A 24,805-nucleotide genomic window follows, 5' to 3' on the forward strand; every position below is an offset into this window, starting at 1 on the left:
ACAGTGGCACTTTTACACTTTATATTTACTTCGTCCTGGAGTCAGTGTGATGTGGCTCCAAACCAGCCCTGCGTTCCAAATCGCATACTTATACTTTTTACTTTTAGTATGTACTGCAGCTGCCCTTAAAATGTATGTAGTTTAGTATGTATTGGGACATGCTAATTCTTTTTTCCCCTCCTAAATAGTATGGTAGTATGGGTATTGGAACGCAGGGCTGGTCTCAACTATAATCTACACCAGGGGTGTCAAACTCGTGCCATGGAGGGCCAAGAGGCTGCAGGTTTTCATTCCAACCAAGAACCCCACCAGGTGATTTCACTGATTAGTCCCGCCTCTCTGTTTGGAGGTAGGGTGATCAGTGAAATCACCTGGTGGAGTTGTTGGTTGGAATGAAAACCTGCAGCCTCTTGGCCCTCCATGGCACGAGTTTGACACCCCTGATCTACACAAATCAAATTAAATTTGTGCACATCCAAACACCCATACTGAGTCATAGACATAGCACCACCTAGTGACAACAGGAAGTCAGCCTTATGTGACAATTTTCCTATGATTTTATGTGAAATTTAAGTGTGATCTACATTTGATATGCACATCAAGTGTGTTTTCTGGCACCACATAGTGGACACAGGAAGTGACAGTTAACCTGTGCATTCAATCTCCAATATTCGTCAAATATATATCTTTACATGAAACTACGTTTTTGGTCTACATTCGGGTTAATAATGAGTTAAAAATTAAAGTTTAATTAAAGTTAATGATTGAAGTTTTTTCCACTGCTCACACAAACCATGAAGCCATTTGTCATTGTCATTATTGTGCAACAGAACCAATACTTCAGTAATCTGTCAATATATACTGGAGGATGAAAGTAATAATACTGAATAAGGAAAAACATATCCAAGTTTATTCACAAGATTACACAATCCAAAACATTTCCAAACAAAATATGCCTGTCAATGCATATCAGATAGATGTCTTACAGTTCAAACAAAACACATTATCTTGGTCTCTTTCAAACAGAAAATAGCTACAAAACGACATTACAAGAAAGTAAAAAGGAGTCGATGATTTCCTCTCCATCAGGAGCCGCCTCACGTTCTCTCTCATACTCTCTCCAAGGCTTCCAACATGATAATACTGTTTCCTCTGATGACCTGCAACACAAAACAACACAGGACTTACAAACTGTACTCATAAAACAAATTAACAACTCTTGTGAAAAATTCAACAACACATTTGAACATCAGTACTGAGCTGTGAGAATGGCCCTCAATTAATTGGAATACATCCAATCAGGGATGTCCTGAATACTACGATACCAGTTTGTGAGTTTACACTTGCAGGGTAGCCTCTGTTATCAGTGTGTGAGTGTGTGTGAATGGATGAATGACTGTAAAGCACTTTGAGGGGTCAGTAGACTAGAAAACACGCTAAAGAAATGAGGTCCATTTACCTTTTAATTTCAAAGGGAATATGAGGTTAACTGGAATAAATAAGGCACATGACATATTCATGGAAATCGGGCACTAAAAGGCCAGAGGAGTTGTCATCAGACTGACAGGATAGATAAGGATGAAACAGATACTGACCACCATGCCGATGCCGTTCTGCTGCCCCCCTGGGCCCATCTCCAGACAGTCGTCCATCACCAGGTTCATAAAGGGGTCGAACCCTCGCAGGATGCCCTGCACGTGTCTGCCTCCATTCAGCTTCACTAAGAGACAATAAGAAAAAAAAAAATCACTATTATCAATCATGTCTAAATTCTGTTTTCAAGGAGACCTCAACAAAGTCCCACACACTTTGCCATTGATTCAAAGTGTCTAATCTACTATTGTTAAAATTAGTGTTAACACAAGGCAAATCAACCTAACAGTAAAGCTGTAAATTATAGTTATGCTCATGTTTCTTATGTTAGGGTAACCTGAAGCAGCAGGTTACCCCAGTTTTTTTTTTCTTCACACACAGGCTCATATTTCTGCCTCTCAATTTCTGTAAAAGAGAATCACACCACACTACATGCTGAGATTTCAGTTTACTCTTGCTTTGGTCACATAACCACCATCAATAACTTTCCTAAAGTATGTGCAGTCCTCATTTTGACACAGGTCCTGACCATCAGGACCTATGTCTCTGTTTTTCTCTGTGACAAATGCCTTGCCAGCTATTCCTTTGTGTTGGGTCCAGCTAAAGATACTGTGCTGGTTATTACCTCTGCTTAGAAAGAAGCAATGTTTCTTTAATAATGAGGTCTGGATATTTACATGTGAGAGAGGCCAAGTACTGTGGGCATTTCAAATGTGAACAGGTTGAGAAATTAATGGCTAATATTAATGTTCCTTTGAGGTTAAGTTCTACCTGTCAAGACTGCACACTGGTAAACAAATATCATAAAATTAAATGATCGGCAAAGCACTTTGGATCAACTGTGTGGTGTTTAAAGTGCTAAATATTAGAGGTGAGGAAAACATGATCACTTAAGTATCACAAATCTTATTTTTACAATGATTATTTACTTTATTACTGAATTTATATAAGCATGTAAATGTGAGCTGGTATGACAATAAAGTTTCTTGAATCCTAAAGATATTTGTATCATATGGAACGAGATGACCTACAGAATCCGTTGGTACAAAGCCTGCCATGCTAGGTTGTCAGCAAGGGGACAAAATATTGCTCCAAATTTAGGCTAAATTTTGGTGAGGGAAAAACAGCATGACCTCTGACCTCCAGATCTCTGAATGAAAATGGGTTCTCTGGGCACCCACAGCTCTCCCCTTTGCAGACATGCCCACCTTATGTTAATCCCATGCAGTTTGGGCCACAAATCATGCAGTTTCTTTGCATGCAGTACAAACATGCTCTCTTGTCCTGTTGTAAAATGGTATATTTGTGCAGACTGGGGCCTAAACAGTGTTGGAGTTGCATAAAGTGGGTTTGACTGGAAAGCTGAAACTCTTGTGGATTCAATGAGCCACATTTGATTGATGTGTGATGATGTTAGCCCCCATAGTTGCCATTTCATTACAGTGAGGCCATTTTTTAAAACTACACAAAACAACCTGATTGTGACCTTTAGGATAGTGAGAGCCTCATAAAGCTTTGTTAATTCAAAAAACAAAAATCACAATAATTTATAATATAGAATCCAAATACACATCAAATCAACACCCTAGTATTGAACTGGAATAGAAACACATTGTCCCATTGTCATATAAATATATCAATATAAATAAAGCTGACTTGACTAAATACTTTGTTTCACAGTTTGAATGAATAAATAACTGATGCACTTAAAAATACAACATGGCCGGGTAACTTTCCAAAGGCTGGGGACAGTTCAGACCTTTAGACGTGTTTGTGTTTGACATGTGTGTCCAAACAGGACAGCAAGGCGCCCGAATACCATTTTTGAAATTCCTAAACATGTGAGCTCCAACTCGCCCCAACAGGTTGTTGTAGACTGACAGCTGAGCACATAACAACCTGAATGCCAGAGTTTGTACTCACACGACAGCTTCTTGTCCATAAACCTGAAACAGAAAAACATGAGGCACATTATTACCCATAACAACACATAACACATCGTCTCTTTTCCCCTTTAATAACAACAAGCCTTGCGTCTCCTGAGCGGCTAGCTGCTGTTAGCTTGTCTCTAATGCAAACAATGCCGCAGTGTGTCCGGCACTATTTCAGCCACAGCCGCTAAAACCTGAGCAAAGTGTGTGAAGCGAAAGGCGGAGGTTTCACCGAGCAGCTCGGAGGACTTACTTCTTCAGCTCGGGTGGATGCGCTTTGCTCATTTTCTCTTATTTCTCTACAAAACCCAGCAGACGGACGGTCGCAGGCTCTTCGTTTCACAAAACCGCGGAAGGTACGCGTGCGACGTTAAACCGGAAGCAAACCGGAGCGCTTCCGCCGTAGATTGAGCGGCGTTATGACTTCACAGCGCCACCCAGCGGTGAGCAGGAATAATTCACTCGCCACCGCTCTTTATTGTGCAGTCACACTGTAGGATAAAAATATATCTTATTTCTTCAAGATTCAGCTGTTTCTTCCCCCCTCTTCTTTTTTCTCTCCTTTCTTACTCATTGGCTTAATTAATTACTTTATTTATTTATTATTATTGTTATTTTAATTATTATTATTTTCTTCTTTTTCTCTTAATAATGATAACTTGGTTGACATTGTTGAACTGAGCTTTCTATTTATGTATTATTGTTTCATTTTATGTATTGACTAAAAAAAACAAGAAAATGTTTGCAATAAAGGACAAGAGAAGGGAAAAAGCTTGGAAAAACAAACAAAATTACACTATTATCTGGAGCTTTTCTCTGGACCAATAGATTTTAACCAAGGAATGTTTTTATTGCTTAATTAGATACTTTTACTAGAGTCAACAAAGTCTAAATCCAAAATAAGCAATAACTAGATGTGATGTGACCCACTCGTCATTTATGAATATGAAAAAAGACAAAAAATCTTTCTGTATTCTAAAAATCTTGCCTGGAAAAAAATAGGGCTCAAAGTTAAACCATCATCTGCAGCTTTTCTTTACCATCAATAGATTTTAAACAAGGAGTATTTTACTTGCTTTATTGGTAGATACTTCTACTAGAGAGTCAACAAGGGCTAAATCCAAAGCAATAACTAGATGTGATATGATGTGAAAGTTTCAAGACAGAAACTGAATAGAAATGGAGATTTTACACCCACAAAAACATTATTCTGTTAGGACTTCTGCTGTAAAGTTGTTGAAAAAATAACTCTAACCATAAGGCCTGTATAGTTTTAGATTTTGTTTACATTTCGAAAAGATGCAGACATGCCTGTTTCTGCGTTTGCTGAACATGTAGACTGTCCTGATGACATTCAAATAAACAAGTGTAAATGGTGCAGTATAGGCGACGCAGACGATGATTTGCAAATAGGATAAAGGTAGAGAAAGCAGTTTCATGTGGAGAGCCCTGAGAAACGACAGCCAGGCCTACAACTGATGGGAAATCTGATGGGAAGACTTTGGACTGAGCTCGGTGTTGGTGGGATGAACACAAACAGAACCCGTGTCATTAGACAATCTTTTCGTTTAATGCCGTAACTCTATAAAGAACCACAAACTCACGTACAAAATACCTTTCAAAAGTGGAAGCTTCAAAACCTATTAAATCTTTTTTTTCTTCTATTTTTTCACAGTAGCTTTTTGAAAACAGTAGCAGAAAATCATGTTGAGAAAAAAAAAATCATGTTGATCCTGGTTCATTCACCATAGCGTGTTTATCAAGCATCACAGATTCACTGGAAGGTTGCCATTACTGCATCTATTTGCATAGCTAGATAATATCTTCCAAACACACATCATCTAAAAAGATAGGCCAACGTGAAAGGCATTTTACCGGACATTATTATCTATGACAACCAGAAACATTTCGCTCATTCTAGAAACGTATGGTGATAACAAGTATGTCGTAACTTCACCTACTGTAAAACTGCATGTAAAATACATTTTTACATTTTTTTTTTCCCTTTGTGGATTCAACTGAACTAGCACTTCCTCCAACACTCAGTGCACTCAGACCTTGATAAAATAGTATTTGCAAAAGAATTTCTCTGGCAAATCCCACACATTTACAGATTTCATATGTGGGTTTCGCCACCCATATAAAGAGCAAATCAGACAAACAAATAAACAAAACTAGGTGAATACATTTTTCATTTTTTTTATCGGTGCAAATGCTATCATTTGTGAAGCTGCAACCGGCAAGTGTTTGGTATTTGTACTTACGAGTAAACAATCAATTATGAAAATTATGGTCTAATCAGCTTTCTCTCAACCAATTAACCACTAAATCTTATCATTTCAGCACTAAAGCGGGTTAGGACTAATGTGACAAATGATTTGCAAATATTATTTGATCCTGGTCTGATCCAGCAACATAATGAAAGTGAGAATCAAGAATTTCAACCAATTTATGGCTCGTTATTGCGTAAAATCTTACAAAATTAAGTGTGGCTGAAGACGTGAAGGACTTGATTTAGCCAAAGCCGTACAAATGTGTCATAAAAATGGATGCTTGCAGAGAAGAGACCTGGCAGTGCTTCAGCTGCAGACGTAATTGTCTCAGCACTGGGGAGAGCAGAGCACATGTGTGTGGACCGGTGGCCAGTCGGTGATGGTAGAACAGATGTGATAAGCATCAAGTAGAAATATCATTCCCTTGTTAGCACTTGATATGTTGATACAGATTACATCCAACCACCGATGACGGTAAAACTACAAGTGATCAATGAACAGGTGAATCAACAAGAATTTCTTACAGATTCCTTCACTCTCCTCTCTCTAACACTTCAAGGCAATAAGGCGATTATAGTTATGCTGATGACATTCAAAATGAATCTTAGTTTTTGTTGCCGTGTTGATTGTAGTTCTCAGTCATGCTGTCCTCCTCCACCCTGACTCGGAGGTGGTCCTGGCAGTGTTTTAGGAAAGTGTCCAGTGCTGAGAAACCCTGCTGGCAGGGCACACAGTGGTATAGCCGCTGTCTCTTGGAGCCTGGCCCTTTGGAGGTGTCCATCTCCAGCGCGCACACACTGCACTGCCTCCTCCTCACGGACGACTGGTGCAGCTCCACGTGGTCCCTCAGCTGAGACTGCAGAGAGAACACCTCTGCGCAGGACGGGCACGGGAACTCTCTGTCCACTTCCTCCTCTACCTCCTGGACTTCAGGCACTTCCCTGAATCTCCCTGGATCACTGAACTCCTCCTCCGCTCTGGCCGCTCTCTTGTTCGGCCTCCCTGGACCAGCCTTCGCAGTCTTGACATCTGTGAGGCTGGTTTTTAGTTTATTTGGTTTCCTGTCTGACAACTTAGAGTCTTTGGCGGTACATCCTACGGGCTGCGTTTCTTTCTGGATAGCAGTGATGTTTGCGGCTGCGTGCTGCTTGGAATGCGCCAAAAGTGACAAATGATGGAGGAAGACTTTGCTGCAAACCTGACATGAGAACGTCTCCCCTTTCCTGCGTTTAGCAACGACCGGCCTCGACTCCCTCCCAGTGCTCTTCTCTCTGCTGTGTTTCTCTTTCCTGTGCAAGTAGAGCTTGGCAGTGCTCCTGAAAACCATGTCACACGAGCGACAGCTTAAATGCTTCTGTTTGGATTTAGGCCTGACAACTGGATTTCCGTTCACTTTAGTGTTCTTTCCCTCCCTTCCATCTCCACCGGCACCTTCTCCTTTGGTTTTCTGTGGCTCTGCGTGTGTGCTCCGTTTATGGCTTTGGAGTCCTGCCACTGTGAGAAATTTCCTGGAACAGAAAGGGCACGGTTTGTCCCGTTTGCTGCTGGGCCCTGGGGTGTCTGAGGAGTCCGAGCGGGAGGAGCCCGCCTCAGAAACAGGTGGAGAATCAGCTAGAGGGCTACTGGCATCGTCTACAGTCAGTGGGGAAGGTGGTTCACTACAACCTGCCTGCTGATGGTACAGCAGAGCCTGTTTCTGGCTGAAGCCTCTCCCACACGGGGCACAGGCGTAGGGGCTGCTGTCCAGGAGGTGGGCCTGGCGGTGCGGCGACTTGTCCTTGGGTCGCTCAGGATCAGACGCTCCGGTCATACAGGCGGGGCAAGGAGTGCCGAGCCGCGGCTCTCCGTGACAAAGCTGACAGGGGGAAACGTCACGAGCACACTTGTGCAGCTGCAAGGAAGACAGAAGGGAGAACTCCTTCCCACAGGAGAGGCATTGGTGAGGCTTGGGTAAAGCGTGTTTCACCTCCTGGTGGTGCAGCAGCTCTGACGTGTCGGGGAAGCTCTTGCCACATTCTGCACAAACATACGACGAGTGCTGCCTCTGGCTGCGGCTGTCCTGCCTGTGTTCGGCCCGGGCCATCAGTTTGGCGAGCCTGGACAGGGTGTCCGCCGTGGCCCGCGAGCGGCTGAAGGATTCATGTGCTCTTGTGGCGCTCCAGCTGCAAGGGACTCCATCCATCCTCCTTCACCAAGCTTCTCTCCTGCTGCAGAGAAGAGGGGACAACTCACTATCCTGCAACTTCTTAAACAACCAATAAGCTTTGACACCACACAAATAAAACCCACTAGAGCCAGAGCTCAAAGCACTGGCAGCTTTTTGCTCACGGATGCAAAAACAGCTGTCTAACTTCAAAGAAACCAAGTTGCTAACAGCAGCCAGCAGCTAAGTTAGGAGAAGGCACCGGCAGGCTAACCTACCTGCTAGCTTCCTTCTCCATGTTGCTAACGGTATCAATGATTGATATACACTTAATTGCGTCTTTAAAGTCCCACTTAAATACGACAAACACTCCTAAATAGCTAGTTATTGAGCCAGTGGCTAGCCAGAGGCATCCCAGTGTGGCTACAGCGCTACAGGGCGACAGGGGCTGCCTTCATGTTTGCTAACGTTAGCATGTCGACAGGCTGTGCTAACAAGACAAAATGCATCTTGCTGCTTCTTGCAGACTCAGCTTACCTTGGCTCTCTGACAAACTGGCCTCGACGGACAAACCTCCAGCAGATTACACTCAGACAAGCGGGTTTGCTGTGTTAACTCGTGGTGTCATTATCACATCTCTCATTGGCATGGCTGCAAAAGTGAAACCGAAGTTTGTGTACTTGGTGGAGCTGCAGGGGTCACTTCCGGCGACGTCACGCACCGTGGCTTCTAGTTTCTTTTGGCACCTTTTTATATTAATGGAATCTATTTTCCCCGATAGTTTTATCAGAATTATTATTATTTCTTATATGTATTTTTAAATATTTTATTTATTCATAATTAATGTTCTCAGATACTGGCGGATCATTCGAGACAAAATACTGTAAGCAAAGAGTTTATGTGTCTAAACCCAACCCCCACCCACCCACAAACACAAACACAAACACACACACATAAATGAAGAATTACAACTGTTTAATATAAACCAAAGATTAATATACAGCAGATTACTGTAATAAGTCTTCCTTTAAGGCTGAAGCCAGCACTGACTACTGAAGCACTCTAACAAGAACAGATTGTATTGGCCCAGGGATTTGGCATCTGATGATTGGGGAAAAAGAAAGAGAAAAAGCAAACAGTATGAATACTACTAAACTGAGTTAATAAATCTTCATCAGCCTCTCTTTGTCTTCGTCCTAAGGACATGACGGCCTGAGACAGATGAAACAGGTTGGAGTGAACAGCACAATCATGGCAGGCCTTGGAGTGAAAACAGCACGACACGGTGACGCGGTCATTTTGCACAAATGGATGAAGAAGCAGAGCGCAAAAATCTACTTTAAGGCTAAAGGCATAACTTACTTTTACACTCAAAAACATGTTGAAGATGTTGTTTCAGATGTGTAAAACAGGGCTGGAGCACACGAGCTTGTGCATGTGGAGAGAAAGCACAGTGTAAAAAGGAGAGGGGGGGAAAAATCAAAGAATAAAATCTTAACTCAATAGACATCATAGTTACATTACAAATAAATCTAAGCCAGTTTCTCATACTGACTCAATTTAAGCACTGCAGTATCATCAGTAGCACTTAGTTACTTCATGGCATTATAAAGCTAACATTGTAGACTACGGTTGTCTTAGAGAAGCGTTTCAGTACAGCTGAATGGAAAACAAACAAACAAAAACAAAAACTTATTTTGCCAAGTTTTCCGAAAATGAATTAAGACTCATCATCCTTTCCTTAAAAGATGATTCCCTATTTTTTGCAGTCTACAATGACCAGGATATCAGCCGGATATCTAGTGCATTCTACAATCTGCTCGCAGTAAAATTATCAAAGTTTACCACCACTGATCAAAGAAAATGAAAAAATTTGCTCCAGAATTGTGAAATGCCATTTTTCAGAGGTAAAGGAAAAGATGAAAGCACAAACCTCGATGCAAATCTAATGGGTTAGGAAATCAAAGCACTGTAGGCTAATGATTGTCTGTCTTTTACACACATTGTGTAAAAATAATTATCACTGGTAATGAAGGTAGATGAAGTAGTGGGACACACATATTCACATTAAAAAACAAAACAAAACAAAATCCTGCAGTTCACAAATTAAAACAGTTTCCTCGATCACGTCACTGACTAGGAAGTCACGGGTTTAACAGCAAACAAACTGAAAATTATCTGATATATATAGTACAGGCATTAATGTTAACAAAGCATTCGTCCATGTTATACTGTAAAAGACAAGAGTACATTACAAATGCTCATAACAAAGGCATCATTTTGAATGTTGAAATCCAGCTGCACTGTGTTTATAGGACAGTCTCAAGTAGGTGGTGTGACCGCATGACCTTCAGTACCAGCATGTGTCCATGAAGTCACCATATTGCAATGCGTCGCTAAAATGATTTCTAAACAAGTAGAAACAGGAGACGAGACTTGTATTCTTAACATGAAGTACCAAGTAGCTAGTTTGGTCAAGTTTCTGATAGTCTGTCAACAGCATCACTCTCATCAGCTGTTACCAACCTCATTTTGAGCTGGTAACAGTTTTCATATCTGCTGCAATCTCCGACTAAAACAGCATTTTCACCTAAAAAGGCCAAAATTAAAAAGCCAGACATGGTAGCTTAGTTAGTAGTCATACCGGATGAACCCAGACACATTTCAATTAATAAATTATCTCTAGTGCAAACATGAGAAGGGAACTCCCAACATTACATGGATTGGAAAGTCCCGAATTATTTCTGATCTATTCACACTGAGGCTGTGGGGTTCACTTAGGCATGGAGCCCCGTGGAGCTGAGAGCTGGACTCAGGAGCGGTGCTGATGTGAATCCGCTGCCTTGTTCCCCTTCCCAACCCGCTACCAAACACCCTGAAAGGCAAGCTAACACGGAACCAGTTCTCCCACTTTGTGACGGTGAACCTGAAATGCAAAGCGGCACTTTCTGCGGGTTTACAGGGTGGTCACCGTTGGTAGCAGCAGCGGACCATGTAACATGTAATGTACCAAATACTGAGTGAAGAGGGTCTCAAGGGTCTCGTTACCGTACCGCTCAGGCCTGGGCTCATATTCACAAAGTGTAAGACTAATATCACAGACTTCCTAAGACCGGACAGACAGGGCTCTGCACGTCACATAATCATTCTAACATAATTAGTGAATCCAACCCTGACCGAATATATCAAGATCAGATCAGCTTTTCCAAAACTTTTATCTAAAGTCAGCCCTTCATCAGGACCTTATTCACTCTGACTTTTGAGAATTACAAGAGAGGTGTTTTGGTTCTCGTCCAGTACCGGGACACACCGTTTAACTGATTGTTTGTGGTCCAAACTGAGGACTATCATTAGCTGATTGCTTTGAGCAGATTTGGTCATGCTGAACCAAAAACAAAAGTCACTTCTTCGCAAATTAGCTCTCCTGGTTCTGAGGGAGGGGAAGACTTGCAGTGGGTATTATTCACAATGGCGTGACAGAAGCAGAAAAAACTCAAGCAGTAGGCTATAGGTTTAAAAGAGAAATCAACAAAATATAGTGGTTGCTTGTTCTACACCCTAGAATTCTTTTTTTTTTTTTTTTAAACAATCACTAAAACAAGTCTGAAAAAAATATAATCTCTGGATACCATCTTTCACCAAAAGGATGATCTCACAAACATTCATCATCCTTTTAAATTATATTACATATGTTCTCGTGAATGTACATTTAACTTGTGAGACAATCAATGCTGCATGACCTAAGAGAGTCTGAGTAAACCAAGAGCTCAAATGTATGGCCACTTACACTGTAACAGTCCAATGATAAAGGTACAGTACACAGACTGCATAAATAGTCCCATGGACACTGAGCTCTAGGGGTGCACCATAAACCCAAAGACACTGGACTTCATTTTCAAGCCTAATTATTATAGTACATGTTGATTTAACCAAATGCTCTGAGATAAAAACCTGCAGATTCCCAGGAACTGAATTTGCCAAACAGCAGTCTCTCCAGAGGGAAAACCTGGCTCAGTTGAGGAGTTGCCATGAATTTACCCCATTAGTGTATATATTTTACATGATGCATCTTTATACAGGTATATCAGTCTCTTCCAGGTTATTTCGGAGACAACGTAAGACAATATAAGTCTGGAGTGTCTCAAATACTCGAGGTCCATTCAAACACAGTCTAGTTTGATTTGAACTAGTCTGTTTGGCCGTGATCTGGAAGCCTGAGGCCTATCTCTTGTAGTGGTTGGGTGCGTCTGCGAACATGTACTTCAGTCTGTAGGCTTCAGCTAGGAGGAGACCCACCTCCTCGTTGCCCCAGTGGATTGTGGGAAGGTTCTGCAATAGCATGAGAAGGCCCTGTGAAGCAAGAGAAAAAAATAGACGATTCGGTGAAGACAAAGGTTAGTATAAAAGCACTTTAACCTGCCTTGACAAATGAGCTACTCCCCGCTGTACTGGAAATCAGCGTTCAACAGGTACTTTCCTATTCAGTGCATCTACATTCAAACAAGAAATCAGATTATTGTGAGTAACCTGGTGTTACCTTACTCTGACTACTCAAAATCCCCATATACATGCACTCATCCAACAACTGGGTTTCCCCCGCCTCCAACCAAGTTACAGCGGTGCTTCAGGTGACCCACAGCACCTGTCAGCCAGCCTCTTGGGGGGATTTTCCCAGTGGGGTGTCAAACGTGTGCTTTGTTTCTTATATTTTGGCCAGATGGAACTTGAACATAAAATTATTACGCATTCTTCAATGAATATAGAATGTTGAGTTTTTACTCTGCCGAGCTTTGTGCAGTGTGTATTTATCGTGGTTATCGTGTCTCTTTCCTTATCTGCTGACTTATGTCACACCTACACCATGCACACCTAAAAACCCATTCAGAAACTGTTGCAAGGGTATAGATGGAAATGGCATAATAACTGGGTTTCTCAAGGAGAAATCTGGCCACCTTATGTCAACTTCTCTTAAACCCTTACTCCGACTATGGTAACCAGCTTTCTCGTTTACATGACATTTGAGAAATCTGAAGACCGCCTGATTAGTAAGGTCAATTCAGTCGCAGAGGGTAGGTACAAAACATGGGTCATTATTTTGCATGTCATTGTTACCTGAAAGTCAACCATGGAGAGGATTTCTTTGCGCCACTCTATGAGGAAAGCAGCGCAGACATACAGGTGGAAGTGCGAGAAGCCCTCTGCTTCAGCCTGTTGAAAACACAGCAATATTGTAGGTTATTGTAACCCATCTGCAGGTGTGCACACGCAAAAGTCACCAACACAAACATACTGTGCATTGAGCAGACAAATCCCTAACATATAAAATGAACCATAAATATGTACAATTCTATATACTTCACACTTCCAGCTGGGTCACAAAAATGCCACAGTGTAAAGTAATTGATGCAGTAACCGTTAAATTACTGCCACCTGCAGGACACCATTCACACTGCAGCTTTTTCTGATGAGTCAGTTTAGCTGTTTGTTCATTAATGGTGCACTGGTTTTTATGTCTCAGTTCACACTGGGCTCTACCTGGTATGTGTCCCAGAGTCGGATAGTGCAACGAAGCGGTAGCTCCCTCATCAGCAGATTGTTCATCCATCGGAAGGCGAACTGCAGGTACTCCACCTCATACTTCTTGAAATGACCGTGGATGTCCTCTGGGAGACACACACACACACACACACACACACACACACACACACACACACACACACACACACACACACACACACACACACACACACACACACACACACACACACACACACACACAGATATACACACACACAGGTTATAATTATGTTTTTCCTGTTTACAGCTCTTATCTGGAATCAGCTCTGTGGCCGTCTATTTCTCCCCACACGCCCGCACAGGCAGGCACACCAAGATGGCAATCCCAAACTAAACAGGAATGAGCTGCTGAAACATCAGTGCAAAATGCAGGCAATCTAAAACCTAATGTGACCTACAACACACTTAGTGCTATGGTGCCACAGAGATTTCATGATGAAGGTGACCCAGTGGATGATAACTGATATGAGGCCACTTACCATCTATTCTGCTGACCAGCTCCTCCAAAGCCTTCACTTTGTTTTGGATCCCAGGCTGAGCAAAGGTGTAGTTGTCCTGAAAGAATGGCAAACTCAGGAAATCAACACTGTCACAGTATTTACAGCAACTGTTTCCGAGTTTCTCTGTTCATTTATATGCGTGTGTGTGTGTGTGTGTGTGTGTGTGGTTCAAACCTGTATCCCATCCAGCAATTTGCTCATACACCAGAAGCTGTCAGCTTCAATGTTCCTCTGAGTGTCCAGAGGCAGGGCTGCCACCTCAAAGTTCTCCACATCCTCCTCTGAAAAAACAGACGACATTGAATGGAACAGAATGAGTCAGACTCAAACTGATGAAATCAACAAAAGGAAACAGATCCATAGAAGAAACTGGATGAAGTGTTGGTCAAAATTAAAATTTTATGATTACATATTTGAGACTAATGAATTTTAAAGCCTCCTATTTATAAAATTGCAAAATATTTCACTTTTTAAGAGAGATACCCTGATAGAGGGAATGCCATTCAATCAATTCATTTTCCTATTTTTTCAGTACATTACACTTACTGTTTAAACTAAATGTTTATACTGTATATAGGAGTGTATATATACTTTCTATCTTATCTTTATCTTTAAATTATTTTTATCTTTATTTTTATCTTTAAATTGATCTTATTTTATTGCACAGTGCTGAGTCGTCGCCACCACATTTCATTGCTGCTGTACACGTACATTCATGCATGTGACAAATAAAAATCTTGAATCTTGAGAGGTGGTGAACATGCAAGTTCAATTAGATTTTTCTTCAGCCATCCCCCAAGTCCTCAACTTCACCTTCTCTTCTTAACCAATTGACTATCATCCCACACTGGAGGCAAAGTAAATTAAACCCTAACAAATGGACACGCAAGATGACTCTTATCAACAGTCCTAGTTTTCTGGATGCCATTTTAAGAATGGTGGAGGAAATACATATAAACTTGATGCATATTGCTGCACGAAGCAGACCATCACTGATTAAAACTCAGACCAGAACAGACTGTGTATTACAGACAAAAGGCATTTTTGGTCTCATCTGAACGTATATGGTTTTGCAGTGATTTACAGTAATTTTCCGTCAGACAACTTACTGACAAATTCAGAGAGGAAGACAACAAAGAAGGGCGTCACCAGATCATTGATCCCCTGGACGTAACCACTGGCTGGGTGACGGATCGCCCAGATAAACAGGATACGCTCAAACACCTGGATAAAGACAACGACAAGGCGCATGTTGATGGTGTATGGCAGGCTTATTATATAGCGTACAAAAGCAAAAAAAAAAAAAAAAAAAAAAAGCTGACATACTTTTCAGTTTGCATATTAAGAGTATACAGCTGTTTTTGGCAACCTATGGCTCCTGCACCATTCTTGACTTGGGTTAATACCATAGTGCGCTGTCTAGCATTTCTTTCCATTATTGACATAATTGACATGCATTCTGCGGTGACTGAGCCTTATTACAGCATATCCAGTGTATCTGGAAATAGATTTCGAAAACCCACAAATCTCCACGTTTGAGGAAGAGGCCAAGCTCTTTTGAGTTCCTTTTCATTGCCCAGTTCCTCTTTTTTGCTGTAATTTAAAGCAACCTCTTCCTGAGTGGCTGGAAAATATTATGACAGAGCGGCACAATGTAATAGATAGGGCAACCTTTCAAATCAATATAATACATTCTTAACTACACCAAGATGCCTGAAACAGTGGACCTTGGTCCTCCTCCAAGAAAATGGTTTTATATTTATTTAGGAATAGGAATGTAACTGCACTAAAGGCAGAAAATGATCTAAAAAAATCCTCAAAATGCAAAGCTTTACGTGTACAAGGAGATGAATGTAAGACATCTGGTGGCTAGCAGTTATGCTCTGAAAGCCTAATATAACAAAATGAACTGAAGGTGAGCTATAATTTTGACTGATGCTTATATTCAGGCTTTTCTTTTATACATTTGGTGAATTATTGCACAGTGTGACAACAAATCCATCATGCTTAGCACAACGACTGCAATTGTTTGTGAATCCCCTCCACCACCAATACCTCTAACGGGGCGGGATAACAGGTTGCCAAAACTCTCTTTGGTCACCAAACTGTTTACAAGCTCTGGTTCACTTGCAATAAGGCAGTGTGAACCTCAAAAACCCAATACAAAAGTCAACACAGTAAGATTCTCCACAATGATTTGGACCAAGGAGGAGGAGGAGAAGTGTGATTGCTCCACAAGTCAATGTCAAATGATGTTTTGAGGCGCAACTCAGTCACCAGTGACACAGGACCATCATGGTACTGTTCCATGAATGTGAAGCAGTGTTGTGAAATTCAACCCACATGCACTTTTGATTAACTGCTAAGATATGTGAGCTGTTTGTAATTCCACTGCTATCCAGGAGTTTCGCTCTCACCTCCTGTACTGCAGGCTGCTGGAACAGGGGAATCAGAGGATTGGTCCTTGGAATGTCAATGTGGATCTGATAAGGAGAAACATTTCTCAGAGATTATTTTCTTTCAATAATTCAACACCCTCACTCATCTTATGTTGCTTCTTAATTGCATTGACTATCCAACTATTTTGAAATTAGTTCAGACTTAACTGACTGATGTATAATGGTGGTCTCACAGCTCATTTCAGCTTGTTAACTGAGGTATTACCTGTCTGTATGTGTCCTTATAGTGCTCATCCGTTCTGGAGTGGTAATACTGCTCAATGAAGCCAAAGTACTCCTCTCTCTTCCTCTTAAGCACCAATTCTCTGCGCTCCATGTTGGCCGGCAGGTAGCCCTGCCAGGGATGGGCACAGGGGAAGTGATAAGAGCAAATAAAGAAGAGAAACTGCCAGTGAGGAAAAACCTTTTTTTGATTACGTGCACAGTTTCAGAGAACTGGGGACCAGGCGACCCATTTCAGATAAGAGAGAATAGAGAAGATAAGGCTGCGCAAGGATAAGGCTTTTGTCATTATGGGAACTTTTCCATGGTAATGGAGAATGAATGAAAGTGGCTAGTGTTTAAAGACTGACAGAAGAAATGTAACTTGGGCTATCTAAGGGGGGTCAGGTCACAAAATGCTGCACGCTCAGCCAAGTTGCAGAGCGGAGCATGTGATGTTGCGAAATCTGAGGTCATGGGACTTACAGAGAGAAGTCTCCATGTGATTGGCCGGACTTCTCTTGGTATGCCTGACCAGCTGTGCTTCCGGAGCTCTTCTGCAGGGCACAACACACAGCAACATATGAGGCACACAATATCACCACTATATCTGACAGTGAGAGCACCATAGCAGAGGTCAGCACACTTTAAAAATAACGACAGAGACAGGGAATTATGTTCATTTGGCTGTAATCCAAAGTGTCTAGACTGACCAGAGCAAATGGCTCTGCGTGACAGACGTTGACTCAAATTTCCATCTAACTGAACTGCTTACAAAGGGATCACGATTAATCCGTGCAGCATTTTGCTGCTGCAAACCATGGATGGTTTGAGAACATCTAATAATTTATCAATAATCAATAACAGTAACAATTTAACAATAATCAAAAGTCTCATTGCTCAGTTGCATTCAACTGAACATGATTCAACATGGTTATCCATTGTTACATTTTTGTTGCAACATACATTTTTGTTGCAACTCTGATTCACTGACAGAATGTTTTCATTGCAAATACTTCACAGAGGGCCAGCAACAAATCAGGCAAAACAACATTAATTTTATTTTACATCAGCATCTTAAATGCATATTCAGAATAAAGCAAACACATGCAACACCTGTAGTGTAATGCAATGCATCTGCAGTAGATTGATGAGGCGGTAATGGAAGTATGATCTCAACATTACTCTGAACTCTCATTCTGTGTCTGCAGTAAGAAACTGGCTGGCTGTTATACTTCTGTTTTCTCCCACCTAGGTCAGTGTTGGGACTAGCGAGCAGCTGTTTGAATTTGTCCAGTCGGCTCTTCTCTCGCACCGTCATGGGCGGTGCCCCTGAGGCATTCTGGTCTGAGATGCGAGCCACCAGAGGGATGATGGGACGGACAGGGAGTGACTGCTGCTTCTGCAGTGTTGAACGAACTATGGAGGCCAGAAATGAGAAGTAAGAACATCTACTAATTTAACTGTAATAATTAAAAGAAGTATAAACGAAAAGCTGGCACAAGATATAAAAGACAATAGTGGTTGGAATAATGATTACAGTAAAAATATCAGAAAAAAACATCACATGACAGCATTAAATTATTTTTAATATGATGACCCTGACTTCATTAGGAGTTGGTCTGGAGCCTAGAGGCCCTGATGGCAGAGGCTCAGTCGCCTTTGGCCTTAAGCCAGAAGGGCATTAAAAAGCCTCAGGCCTTAGGCCCTGAGGCTGCACACTGGCTCACAGAGTTTAAAAGGGTCTGTGAGATAGCTTTGGGCCAGGCTAACCTGTGACAGGATAACAACAAGGTTATCATGTCTGTTTGCATTTATATTCGGGTATTATCCAAGATGTATTCTGCTGAAGAGCTGATGCATGTAAATGTAGTAACCTGCAAACAGTTGCTGGGCTAAAAAAAAAAAAAAATGCTGCACCACAGTTTTCATATTTGCACCTGGGAGTTGCCCAGTACAAAAAGGTCTTCTGCTAGTGGCCACAAGAGTAGTTCAGGGTTAAGGGCCTAATCAAGACACATCTCCTTCACTGTTGGTTTTATGGTCTGGTTAAGCTTTGTAATACTCTGAATATTCTGCTTCTCCTTATACATACAAAGACATTTGTGCCTGGAACATGAAGATGCATACAAATGAGAGAAATGGTATATAAATTAGACAACATTCATACCATTGTGTGCCTGTTAATGAACTCACTGAATCCTCCCTCTGAATCACTAAAAAACATGGTTTTCTGAGCACATGGTTATTAATGCAGTGCATTTAGAGTTACATATAGAGGGCTGCAAACTGTCCTATCAGACACAGGATCTGAAGGTAGGTGGCCTGATTTATTTTAACTCGTTCAGACTTAAGTATCTCATCCCTATGAACAAAGTCTGAGATTACCTCCCCTGTCAATCACCTGATAATCTGCTTGGTAGTTAATGAAGAGTTAACCACTCTAGCATTTCAGCCACATACCTGAGCTTGTGTTGAGGTGGGCCTCACTACTGGACTTGACCACCCTGCCGTTGACCTGTTCGCACTCGGCCTCATCCTCCTGCACCTCCTGGAGGTGCTGACCTTCTCCACTGGGAGGTGCCAGTCTTTCTGCCATCCGGTTCTGTGGTTCACCAGCCTGACTCTGCTGCTGCTGGGAGGACTGTGGGCAAAGACAAGGGGAAAGGGAGAAGAGCAATTTACTAACTCTTCTTTCATTTCAAGGTGATTAAATATTTAAATGAGGTCATAAATAATTGATAAATGTGAAAAAGATTTAAAGCTGATGCCACTGATAACAGAAAAGAGTTGATAGTTAAAAGATAAACGTTATCAGCCCTTTTAGTTCAAGGTACAAATAGTATGTAAGACTAGTGACACTCCTGTAGGCTCCTTCTTGATTGCTTCATGCCCAGTACTGTATAAAAATCCACACACACACCTGGTGATGTGTGGAGTGCCGGCCTGATGGCAGTGATGAAGGAGGGGCGGGGGCCCCAAGGAAATCTTCATCCTCCTCATCGTCAATATCCCAGGCATCGTTGGTGCTGCGGGCAAACTCATGGAAACTAGAGGCCTTCTTAGACTTCAGGTTGTTGAACTTCGACTTTGGAGTGTCTTTGGGGAACCTGTAGATGACAGAGACAGGCGAGTGAGAGAGAGAAATAGAATAAAAAGTCTCACTGATGTGCCACCACAGGGAATTCAACACTTAGAGAGGGTGCAGGGATGATTAAACAATTAAAACAGGTAGGCCTCCCTCCTGGAGCCTCAGACAAGACAGGATAAAAGGGACTGTTACGAGACTATGGCCCCAAAAGAAACAAGAACACAGACTGAAAATGACGTGTAAAGAAAAAAAGGCAGTAAAAGACAGCATGTCAACACTCTCAAAGAGAGTGAACAATGCCATTGTTAACACTGCATGACTGCCACTGACACTTTTGCAATCTCCACGTGTTCAGACGACTCAAAGCAAAGACAAAACACCAGCACGACAAATAAAGCCAACAATGGGAATAAAAGAAGAATGTGTTTCCATGTGGATGATACACTCCATGCAGACTCATGGTGCTGAGCACTTACGTGCGTCGCAAGCGCGGGTCAAGAGGTGGATGCTGAGCTCCATAAACTGGCTGTATACTGTAGAGGATGAGACATGAAATGCTGTCAATGATGCATGTAGTTTCCAAGTCTTTGACCTGGCCAGTGCAGTTTCTCAATGATCAGTTTTCTAATCATCAATTATTACTCAAAGGAAACCAGGAAGACCCTCTTCTTGTCTGTTATTTTTCTTTATTTGAACAGATAGAAGGCTGACAGTGGTATTTGAATTTACCGGGGCTGGTACGGGTGGGTATGTTACTCTAATGTTTTCCTGAAAATTGTACCTTGGAAGTGTAGATGCAATGTGGTGCTTCACTCGCCTGCCTAAAACCAGTTTCCTGAAGAAACAGGCAAGGAAGAGCCACAGCACAAAAAGCAGCACGGCTGGAAATCCAGCTTTGGCCCATGCATGGGGAAGGAAATCTGGCTGGCATACAAACTGTGCCACATGGATGTGCCCAGTATTATCACTACTTGCAAATTAGGCGACCCATTCAGCCGTCCTTTGACAGATGATTTAATTTTTAGCCCAGCTCCTCCTTCGCATTAAATAACACGTCTCCCTTGTTTTTGTAGATCACACTGTGATTAGTGCATCTTGAACACAATTATTGAACAGCTTGCACGGCTACAGCTTTCTCTGCCACCCTGCGGAGTGTATCCTGTTCAGCGGATACAAGCATCTCAGCGCTCAGCCTCCATCCAATGCTCCGATGACCCAAAGCAGATGCAGGCATAGTAGGCTCGGACCTGAGCCAGAAACATGCTGCACTCATACTTGGGCTGCATTGTCTACAATGCTCCTCTTGTTCATCACTCCTTTTTCAAAGTGGGACCGCCGCCCTCCAGTGACCTTACTGCCCCATTCAAACAACTGTACCTGTATGTAAACGATTTGTCAGTGATGTGTGCTTGTCCCCAACTAGGCCTGTACCCGACTCACAATTTCCAGAACCAACTCAGAATCGGCCTTTCAATACAATGAAACGACTCATCATTCAAAACAATAATTAAGGCAGTGGATTACATCTGTGATTGTTTGAAAAGGTAGGAATCAGTTATTAGTCACACTTGGACTTGTAAACCAGTCATTTGCTTATAAAAAAAAAAAAAAAAAAAGCCTGAGATTTTTCTTTTTCTGAGTGTTTTCTTATACTCTGCTTAAAGGTTTTGAACCAAGGGGATTTACCAATGATTTTTCCTCAATTCATCAAAGTGATGGGCCAACACTAATTCTAATATTACTATTTATTAAAAAACACTGGCTGTCACTGTCACAGAAATTAAACTCATGGCAAGCCTCTTTTTAACACTGAGTAACTTTTGTGTAGGCTACACAGTACAAAGCGGCAAATATCATTAGATTTGGGATTTTGTCAAACTGTGGTTTGTCTTCAATTACCCTGAGGCAAAAAAATGTCAACTCAAATCAGGTCATTTGCATGAATAAACTGACAGTAAGCCCGGTGGCTCAGAACTGGGTCTGTTCATTATCTGGCCCTGCCAGACTCCTTTGTTTACCAGCCTCAGACTTGTTTTATCAGGAGCAGCTCAAGGACAGGCAGTTGGACTAGCTGGTTGCTTTCCTGTTCAAACATATGTTTGTGTTTGTGTTTCCAGCCTTCCACCCACCACAGTTAGAGAGAGATCAGTGTGTGTGACAAAGACGGACAACACCCTTTCCTTAGAGATCCTCTCTTCTCACATTGCCTCAAAAAGACTGTGCCCCTCTGCCATGCCGCAGTACATAGCCACAGCAGAAAGACACCACTGAGAGTTTTGACAGATAAATTCAGGCACACACACGCACACACACACACACACACACAGGTCATGCCTTGTTAATAAAGTTTTCTACTCAGTCCGTGCTTCCCATGTGATCTGAGGCTGCTGACATCACAAGGGTGCAGGTTCGGGAGAAGAAAAGACAGCAGGGTATAAGAATAGCTGCAGGCTAGCTGCTATGTTCCCATAATGCACCTGTAATAACACCACAACAGTTATCTTTATTGAACAAGTTCTCCAGGCTGAGACTAGACTAGGACAGCAGAGTGTGACTGATGAAGTAACAGTCCACACGCGGTAATCTAACACTATTTCTGCCCTGCAAACACATAGCATGACCTATACTTTGTAAGAAACCAACTATGTGCTGCAACAAAGTGACGTCTCAACTCAAAGGGAAACTATAGCCTGACATATGATCAAGTAGTTCTCATGGGTCAGCAGTCAAGTCAGCATGGAGGAGATTAGATAAGTTGGTAATAAAACTGCAGTGAAGCTAGCCTGTCCCGACCGCACATTAAAAACCTGTTCAATCACCCACTGGGTTTATAAAATCAGCCCCGCACTTACTTTGTTGTATCTGAAATGATTACACAATGATCCTCATTAAGAGCCTGCCAGCTGCAAGTCTTTCAAGTTCCACAGGCATTTCTCTCGACACATGTTGTGTCACCATCCTGAGCAGAGACTGATAAGACAGACAAAACATATGGCAGGCGACGCGTGGCCAGCTCACAGCTCCACTTTGAGCTCAACACACTGAAGAGAAGGCACAGACAGAAGAAACAGGCTTGCCTCTGTGTTGTTACACTGAGGGACACATCACACATCATATAGTTACACAAACACTGAAACTGTAAAAGAGGACGGGGCAGGTGTTATTCATCAACACCAGACCCGGACAAACCTGCAAGACGGTTCAAAGGGTTGAGTTGAAGTTAGCAACGTGAAATTCACAGCCACTGTATGATCAAATCCATTGAGTATCCCTGTAATATTCATATAGGACTCGTTTTATGATAATGACAATGGGTTTTCGGGTGTGTTTTCTTCTATGTGGCATTAGCTACTATAGCATTCCTACAGGAACTTACAGTGTGTCTGTGGAAGTCATAATGTGTTTATTACGGGCGTACTACTTTATTTATCTCCTGTGGTGACTGTAACAGCCTCTTCCTGTTGACATTACGGCTTTACTGCTGTGCTCTTTATGATATACTAGTCTCGTAAGATCAACTATAATTCATTTTCGTTAGGATAGCGAGAGTAAGGAAGCCCACCTTCCGGGAACCTTTGCGTTTCTCCTCCAAAAATTGATCCTGTTCTCGGTGGCCATGCTCGGATAACACAAATCCCCTCAGACAGACACCGCGAGCGGAACCTCGCGCCAGCAGACCATCGGGAGACCGTTTCCGCGTTTCACCGGCGACCGTGCAGCGCCGCCCGGCTCCTTTTGTTCAGCCTCGGCATGGGTTTCAGACGGCCGCTGGACGCTGTTATTTTGTTTTCAATTACGATTATGTGTGATACGGAGCGCTGGAAGTCGCCATCTTGGAGTACACCGACGGGGGCGTGTGATTGGCGAGCGGGTCTAACAGGTGCAGAGAGGCTAGCCAATAGGAAGAGAGGGACGGAGTGACGGTCGGAGATGCTCAGTGATCCGTGTTACACTCGCACAAATACATGTGGGCTGAATGGTAAACTTTGCCGTGATAAGACAAAGTTTATGATTGTTGCTGAATATTATATAGTATTCATATTGTTCTTATTGTACTCCAGTAATGTTGGCGCCTGCAGATTCCTCATGCACATGACCGGGATTCAGCCTGAGTTTACTGGTTAGAGAAATGACCCTCCTTTAGCTAAAAGACCCAGGTTGCAACGCCTATGGTGACATTCATCTATCCGGCTGAAGTGCCTTTGCGCAAGTGGCTTTGACCCTCCCAGTGCTGTTGTCTAACTGATCCCAACATCCCTGGAGGGGGCAAAACAATAGGTATGTAGGTCAGTAAAACATCACATTATTAATAAAGAGGCCACACCATGTCAGCAAGTATCAGTGCTATTACAAGTCAGGTAATAATGCACTACATAATACTGGCTATAGATAGACAGATAGACGAATAGACAGATGTACTTTATTGATCCTGATTTGAGAAATTCTTAAATAAAGTGGATCAACATAAAGAATGCCCTTTAAAGTCATAAATAAATAAAATATATCAAAATATATACAGATCATCTGGAAAATCGGTTTTAAGCAGGTATAAGTCCAAACAGTGACCTAGTATAATAAAAACTACTGATTCTCTGTAAATATTTTAATCAGCTGTTTTTCAGATAAGCAGAAAAATCAAGCATGCCTTCTGCTTTTGTGATTGCTCAATAAAACCACTGCTCCTGACTTGATGCTGAATAATAGGCCTGCTTCTGTTATTTTTTTCCCCCCAGCTGCTGCATCTTGAGCCTCTGACCACATGAGGGCGGGCATTTTCTGCTGCCGCAGCACATTGCCGTCAGAGAAAATGAAACCAGTTGAACCACAGTGTATTTACTGTAAATGTTTGGGAAAGTGAGTGGTGCATCTGTTGAGCTCATCACCTATCAACAACAGAGAGCTGACGGCACAGATGTCGCAGCCGTTCTTGGCATGAAGGATAGGGAAATGAACCAGTGGGACCAGTCATTGTTTTGTTCGTGAAGTTAATTCTTTTCATTGTGTCAGTTCAGTTTATTTTATGAGGTTCAGCAGCTG

At 42.2% G+C, this 24,805-nt stretch overlaps 3 protein-coding genes across 5 annotated transcripts; all 3 read right to left on the reverse strand.

Annotated features, from left to right (window-relative positions):
- Positions 1 to 888: 888 nt before the first annotated feature.
- On the reverse strand, positions 889 to 3,932 carry snrpg (small nuclear ribonucleoprotein polypeptide G). The gene is made up of 4 exons (XM_030056828.1): positions 3,778 to 3,932; positions 3,517 to 3,539; positions 1,596 to 1,720; positions 889 to 1,160 (listed from the first exon to the last, which is right to left on the reverse strand). Exons 1-4 carry the CDS (start codon positions 3,807 to 3,809, stop codon positions 1,110 to 1,112), a joined length of 231 nt encoding a protein of 76 aa, XP_029912688.1. The 5' UTR covers positions 3,810 to 3,932; the 3' UTR covers positions 889 to 1,109.
- Positions 3,933 to 5,072: 1,140 nt separating this feature from the next.
- On the reverse strand, positions 5,073 to 8,647 carry LOC115362540 (zinc finger and SCAN domain-containing protein 10). Of its 2 annotated transcripts, none has more exons than XM_030056501.1 (2): positions 8,478 to 8,647; positions 5,073 to 8,001 (listed from the first exon to the last, which is right to left on the reverse strand). In XM_030056501.1, exon 2 carries the CDS (start codon positions 7,977 to 7,979, stop codon positions 6,402 to 6,404), a length of 1,578 nt encoding a protein of 525 aa, XP_029912361.1. In that variant the 5' UTR covers positions 7,980 to 8,001; positions 8,478 to 8,647; the 3' UTR covers positions 5,073 to 6,401. The 2 variants fall into 2 exon arrangements, with proteins under 2 accessions (XP_029912361.1, XP_029912360.1); XM_030056500.1 differs by having other exon boundaries at positions 5,073 to 8,004.
- Positions 8,648 to 8,898: 251 nt separating this feature from the next.
- tbc1d22b (TBC1 domain family, member 22B) lies at positions 8,899 to 23,608 on the reverse strand. 2 transcript variants are annotated; one of them, XM_030056121.1, is made up of 14 exons: positions 23,331 to 23,608; positions 20,245 to 20,301; positions 19,601 to 19,787; positions 19,141 to 19,321; positions 17,929 to 18,096; positions 17,164 to 17,234; positions 16,682 to 16,810; positions 16,435 to 16,500; positions 15,127 to 15,241; positions 14,192 to 14,298; positions 13,997 to 14,072; positions 13,476 to 13,603; positions 13,053 to 13,148; positions 8,899 to 12,290 (listed from the first exon to the last, which is right to left on the reverse strand). In XM_030056121.1, exons 1-14 carry the CDS (start codon positions 23,384 to 23,386, stop codon positions 12,162 to 12,164), a joined length of 1,566 nt encoding a protein of 521 aa, XP_029911981.1. In that variant the 5' UTR covers positions 23,387 to 23,608; the 3' UTR covers positions 8,899 to 12,161. The 2 variants fall into 2 exon arrangements, with proteins under 2 accessions (XP_029911981.1, XP_029911980.1); XM_030056120.1 differs by lacking the exon at positions 20,245 to 20,301.
- Between the last annotated feature and the right edge of the window lie 1,197 nt (positions 23,609 to 24,805).

This window comes from Myripristis murdjan, chromosome 7 (genome assembly GCF_902150065.1).
Source record: "Myripristis murdjan chromosome 7, fMyrMur1.1, whole genome shotgun sequence".
Taxonomy (NCBI): domain Eukaryota; kingdom Metazoa; phylum Chordata; class Actinopteri; order Holocentriformes; family Holocentridae; genus Myripristis; species Myripristis murdjan.

Excerpts from the sequence above, each read along its gene's own strand:
- snrpg (XM_030056828.1), bottom strand. The coding sequence starts at position 3,809 with ATGAGCAAAGCGCATCCACCCGAGCTGAAGAA. Across the intron at positions 1,721-3,516 it reads TATGGACAAGAAGCTGTCGT|TGAAGCTGAATGGAGGCAGA; the intron begins GTGAGTACAAAC and ends ATTGTCTCTTAG. Across the intron at positions 1,161-1,595 it reads AGAACGGCATCGGCATGGTG|GTCATCAGAGGAAACAGTAT; the intron begins GTCAGTATCTGT and ends TTTGTGTTGCAG.
- LOC115362540 (XM_030056501.1), bottom strand. The coding sequence starts at position 7,979 with ATGGATGGAGTCCCTTGCAGCTGGAGCGCCACAAGAGCACATGAATCC.
- tbc1d22b (XM_030056121.1), bottom strand. The coding sequence starts at position 23,386 with ATGGCCACCGAGAACAGGATCAATTTTTGGAGGAGAAACGCAAAGGTT. Across the intron at positions 17,235-17,928 it reads TAGTCCCAACACTGACCTAG|AAGAGCTCCGGAAGCACAGC; the intron begins GTGGGAGAAAAC and ends TGTGCCCTGCAG. Across the intron at positions 14,073-14,191 it reads AATTGCTGGATGGGATACAG|GACAACTACACCTTTGCTCA; the intron begins GTTTGAACCACA and ends CCATTCTTTCAG.